The sequence below is a fragment of the Telmatherina bonti genome (genome assembly GCF_933228915.1).
Source record: "Telmatherina bonti genome assembly, chromosome: 19".
Lineage (NCBI taxonomy): Eukaryota > Metazoa > Chordata > Actinopteri > Atheriniformes > Telmatherinidae > Telmatherina > Telmatherina bonti.
In genome coordinates this window covers 20,136,037-20,142,227 of record NC_136617.1, presented here as the reverse complement: position 1 = coordinate 20,142,227, position 6,191 = coordinate 20,136,037, and the positions used below count along the sequence as shown (strand labels likewise).

At 39.4% G+C, this 6,191-nt stretch overlaps 1 protein-coding gene across 1 annotated transcript in view; it reads left to right on the top strand.

Annotated features, from left to right (window-relative positions):
- Positions 1 to 5,791, top strand: part of tmem64 (transmembrane protein 64) — a gene marked incomplete at its 3' end in the record, with an annotated part of 11,432 nt that extends 5,641 nt beyond the window's left edge. Inside the window, exons 2-3 of the mRNA XM_079259114.1 lie at positions 4,438 to 4,593; positions 5,600 to 5,791. Coding sequence (XP_079115240.1) covers positions 4,438 to 4,593; positions 5,600 to 5,791 — 348 coding nt within the window. The remainder of the gene's footprint in view (positions 1 to 4,437; positions 4,594 to 5,599) is intronic.
- Positions 5,792 to 6,191: the final 400 nt, after the last annotated feature.

The window sequence follows — 6,191 nt, the reverse complement described above, 5'->3', positions numbered from 1 at the left end:
CTGAGAAAAATGTGTTTTATTCTGCTGTGTGCCACTTTGCGTTTGTCATATTTCTGCTGGGTGGTTTCGGCTTAAGACAGTTGTTTGTCTGTGTTTGACTCATTTCTCAGAGTTCCTTTGGGATATTTAGAGGTTTTGCAATTTAACAAACATGTTCATGTAGTTTTTTCTCCACAAAGTCCTGAGTTTGTTGACTGATGTTGCTTTTAAGAACTAAATTAATTAGTTAAATTAAGACATCATTAATAGAGTTAAAGATGATCATCTGGCTGGTTGCTGATGGCTGACACAAATTTTATTTGTAATTATTTTTCACATTTAATGCCAGGGAACAGGTGAAAAATGGATTGTTACTTTTTAAAAAATGTTATTTTATTATAACCATTTATAGAAATATTATTCATGAATGATTTAATGTCATTTTGTAAAATGTCTTTTTAGATTTTTAAACAACCATCAATTCATTAACTTGTCAGAGCGTAGCCCAATAAGTTGACGTTATTTTTCAATAACAAAAAGAAAAGCAAACAGATCTTATCAGTTTCAGGACAAAGTGCAACTAGAATTCACCGGATACTTTTCTGCCAATGTTTGTTATCTTATTTTATCATTGCACTAAGCAAACTGATGGTTCTGTTAGGTTCGGCTGACATGGATTCACCTGTGCAACCCTTTACCTTCATTAAAATACTAAGTGATACTTCTTTGTCTTCTTACGGACGATGCCAGCTAAAATAGAATGATAACTTTAATTAGAATCTAACAGGCCTGAAACTTTACTGTTAAGTTTCACAAAACATTGCCTAACTCTAGAGACTGATAAGTAGCTTGCAAATATCGTGATTAATTTAACAGGAGAAAAGATCAAACATTTAAAATGATTTAACATAAAGACAAGTCAAAATGATACTGAATGGTTTAATTATTCATATTTGTAATTACTATAAATAAAGTAGCTCTTCTCAAAACTTCAACTGGAGATTTATCTAGTTTGTGCTTTCAGATTGTAAAGCTTTTACAAGTGATGAGAATTTTAATAAAAAGATGACTAAACCAGTGTTAAAGGTGGAATAAACTAGAGAGAGATCCGGCCACCGCCTCCCACAAAGCTTTGTGCGAACCACTTTGTTCCAGTTAGAGATGTAAATGTCAGTGTGGAGTCCTCCTCAGAGAGTTAAGCCAGCCCTGATAGAAGAAGGTTAATAAGATGAATCCCTCTCTCCACCTGCCCCCTCTGCAACATTTTCACCTCCCAGTCCAGAGGACTTTCAAACCCGTCTTAAGCTCTTACTCAGTTCCTTGTAATTCACCTCACTGGAGGCTCATTACTGAGCTGAGCTGATACTGTATCTTTACGATCGTACCCTCAACAATAAAAAGCGTAACTAACTGTGAACGGCTACTTCTAGAGTCACACTGGCTTGCGATGGAATTATATCTTGTCTCCTCTGTCCTTGGTAAGCACTTTCTGTGGGTGAGGCTACATTTAATTGAGCCCCCTGCTTGTTTCTGCTGAAGTAGATGGTGCTACATTATAGCAGGTAACCTAAAACGACCCAGAGACTGCAGTAGTTGGCAAAATAATGGGACAGCTCAGGGAGAATGTTTGAGAGGACGAAGTGGACATATTCAGCTGGCCACATGTATTTTATTGGAGGCTAGTCACTAGCCTGGTTCTGTCTCTTTACTGTTGTAATGAGCAGATAAAGCAATTAGGATGTTCATGGTTTGATTTATAGGATCCCAACTACAAGGAAACGTGCTACTTTAAATCACACGCTTTGATTCATCCTTCATGATGAGAAATGCGTGGGTCTAGACCAAAAAGAAAAATCACAGTAGCTAAAATGTGCAACGCAGTCAAGATCCAGCGCTTACTGTTTTGTTTATGAGCACAAACTCACACTTCCATCGCTGCTCCTCTGAATAAATCAGGTCAAGCACATGATGGGGTGTTTTTTTTGTTTTTTTTTTCTCCATGAATTTGCAGATCTTGATACATAGGCTTGCAGAAGCAAGTAGGATGTTCAGTGGGGATGCTCTGCATGGTTATAAAAATACCAAACCTGCCCTTCCCTGAGACAGCTGCCGAGAAGCCTGGGTGGGACTTCAGAGAACTGCTGCTACACAAGTCAGGGATGACAGCTCAGAGAAAGAGACTGCATTCCTTTTCCTTTCTAGCTAACATATCTTTCTGAAATCAGCTGAAAGCATTTTTTGTCGACGCATTAGGGCTCATATTTCAAAGAAGAAAGGGCGTACATTAATTTTTTTTAAGCGGGATTGCTCTGTTAAAAGAAAAAGAAAAACCCGAAACAACCTAATCTGGAAATTTTGCTGGCATCTGTTACCATTGATGTGTAAGCAGAGCTATTATCAGGGTGTGGTGTCACAACAGGGGATTGTTTTACATTTATTGCTTCAATGAGACACTTGGATTGGATCTAGCATATGCACTTTTAAGCCCTGATAACATTTTGGCACAGGCTGCACCATGCTACACCCCCTAACACACTGCTATCAGCCACAGTCTAGTCATAGTGCACATAGTGCCAAGGTCACATCCACACACAACTGTCACACTGCGGCTTATGTCATCAGTTAATCAAGGGATCAAGGGTGACAGCGACTCAGCTACTCGTTTGTTTCAAGGTGGACAAGCCAACATATTAAATGATACGCACAAGGCAAGATGTGTGCTTTTGTGTCCTAAATCAAGGTAGTTACACACGTGTTTACGAGCATGACCGGGAGGTTTCAGATTTTATTTTTGGTCCATGAATTATAGGAAACAGCTGCAACATTCCTTGAATAAAAACATACTTTGTGAAGTTTATCCATTAACTAAAGTAATGCAGCTGAGGATGACATGCTTCCACACATTCGAAGCTTGAGACATATGAACAAGGTTTACTCAGTGAATTTATTTTAAGCATAACTCATGACAGGACTTTGGTGTGGGGTCATAAGCTGGTTGACCATAGTGATAATTTAGCAGGTTCTTTTTTTTTTAGCTATGTTGCAGGGAGGACCAATTTTCATTGCGATAGTATAAAAATGGAACAGGTTATATTTGGATTATATTGAATTATATAATTGTAGCAAAATTTCCAATTTTTTATGTTGACTTTTTTTTTTTTTTTTTTTTTGGCTAAGTTAACCCTTACCTTGTTTCTTTATTCTACTATATTAATTAATCGTACACATACACACAAAACAATCCTGAATCATTACAATATTTTTTTCTGGAATTCTGGAAGAGGTACAAGCCTTCAGCTAAGTGTTTATTAGGGCCTGTATCTGGACCATTTTGGGTTTTTTCCCCTTAAATCTCTCATTTCTTTCAGTAAAAGGCAATAAGTAAACCACTTCATCAATTTATAATTAAATTTAAAAAAGAAAAAAAAATGTATTTGTGAGTTTTTCAAGAAAACACCGAAATTCACTTGTGATTTGGCCCATCATCAATCAGACCAGGCAGCAATGTACAATGACTGGTACTGTATATGAGTTATGGTGGCGGGTTATGGACCATGCTTAGGCGCTCACAGTGGTTTGTTTGTTTCCACACAGGGAACTTGAACCCGAGTCTTCCAGCCCCAAAGCCACTTCTCGAACCACAAGCTACCACTCCCTATAAGTAATGTTCCCCTTCCTAGGACACACCAAAAGAATAATCCTCAAAACCTTGTGGGGACCCTTTTTTGGAACAATGTGTTGCACACGCTGGAGGGATTATATTTCTCGGCTGGCCAGGGAACTCCTTTGGATCCCCTAGACAATCTAGCAAATGTGGCTGGGAAGAGGGAAGTCTGGGTTTCTCTGCTTAGGCTGCTGCCCCCGCGACCCAACCCTGGATTAGATGGATAGATGGATGGATGGATGGATGGATGGATGGATGGATGGATGGATGGATGGATAGATGGATGTTGCACATTTAGTATAATTAAATACCAAAGGTCACCCTGAGGCTGCAAACCTTTGCATTTCTGAAAACCTTTTTTTTTTTTTTTCTGTCTTTCAATTTCAATGTTAAAGTGCTGAAAGCCATCTGCAGTGGGTATGTAGTGCTAAATTGAAAAATAACTGGCATACTTGTGTTCATAAGTTAAACATGTCAAAAATTTTTGTTTTCATTTGGCAGGAAATATGTCTTTGCTTTTGAATCAGCTGGAGTTTGAAAAAGTCAGTTTCTTAGTCAAACACTTAAACTAATATTTAATAAATACACAGCATCATGAGCAAAAAGGCTGAATTTCTCTTTAGGCATGTTCATAATTCAGGACTTATATGATCTCACACACACACACACACACACACACACACACACACACACACACACACACACACACACACACACACACACACACACACACACACAAACAGTGTGCTTAGATGGTTATTTTGAACTTGCATGGTGTCTGCATCTCTTTTCAGATCACAGATGTGTCCTTGCCAAACTACCTGGTGGCCTCCTCTGTGGGTCTGTTGCCCACGCAGCTTCTCAACTCCTACCTGGGCACCACGCTTCGGACTATGGAGGACGTCATTGCTGAGCAGAGTATCAGTGGCTACTTTGTCTTCAGCCTGCAGGTGGGCAGCTGGGGATTTTAAAAAGTCCATAATAATCAACTTTTAAAGACAAGGTGTGGTGTTAATGTCTCCTTTCATTTCAGTCAGACTGTCCTTGTAGATATAGTACGTTTGCTTCGCTCCTTAGCCCTCTCCTATAGTCGTATAGTTTTATGGGGTTTTTTTTGTTACACACATTCACAACACTGTGTTAAATAATATTCAATAGCTTGAGTTTTTTGTGTGTAAGCTTTGCCCCTGTATTTATTTTGGTCAGTTTCAAGTGCAGGTAGCAAACTTCTAAACTTTCATTCCATTTGTTCTGCTTAAATGTTTGCTGTTAATCATCGCTTCGTGTGGATAGTTTATTCATTGCAGTCCAAGTCAGATTATTATTTTTGTTGACACAACCCTAGCAGCTGCTAGTACACAAAAGCAGGAGATTTCAGATTGTCTTATACATAGAAATACAGAGTGAGCACTCAGCCCTGCCGTTCTTGTACTCTTCTCAGTTGTAATGATAGTGGTGAAAATCTAGCTAAACATTGAGAGACAACAGGTGACACATCCGTCCAACTCTTCTCATAAAAATATTTCCATAGTAATGTTATATAGTTCTACACATCTTCCTGTTAGCTGGCTTTTCTCCCCTTCCCAAAACGTATCCAGTACATTAACGTGACTTTTGTCTGTAAATAATCTTAACTAAATAATACACAACCCTGGGTCGCACTTTTGTTTTGTCTTATCATGTTCAGGTTTAAGTTTGTCATGCAGTAATCTTGCATAAAAACTGCCATAATCATAAATTAATTTTCTATACCGCTTAGTCCATTTCTGGGTCGGAGGGAAGCTGAAGCCTGTCCCATCAATCATCGGGAGGCAGGGTACAGCGTGGACTGGTCGCCAGTCCATCACAGAGAGCACAAAATTCTGTTCAGACACATCTGGGAATATAACGTGCAGTTCCTACCAAAACCTACAGGTGCAAGCAAACAAAAAGAGTTTTTGACCTTTTTCTCTACAGATCATCATCAGCATCGGCCTGATGTTCTACGTCGTGCATCGGGCTCAGGTCGAGCTGAACGCCGCCATTGCCGCCTGCCAGATGGAGCTGAAGTCATCGCACATGAATGGCTCCTCCACCAATCACAGCAGCTTCAGTTACTGCAGCAAGAGGGCGACAGCTGGAAGCGGAAATTGCATCAATGTGGTGTGACCTCAGCTGACTGGAAGGGCTGAACGGCCCAACAACTTGGTCACAGACTTGCAAGACTATGTAGCTTAGGGGAACCTCAGACAGCGTCAAGAGCATGCTGGTGGCATATTTTTGTTAAGATTTTCAGCATGACATCTATATTTTAACCACCCATGTGAGGAAAAACCCTGAAAGCGTCTTAAATGTGGGATAACGCACTATTGATGAATTGGTGCTGTGAAAATGGTTTTGCGGTACATCATCACAGAAGTTTTGTACTCTACTCTAATTTTTCTGGTTTGGTACTTTTGAACATCAGCTGTTACAGGAGATGTCAATGAAATGATAATATTTAGAAATATCAGAGGTTTGTGTAAAACATTGCCAGGCATTAACTGCCTGCTGATACTATGAATGTGCA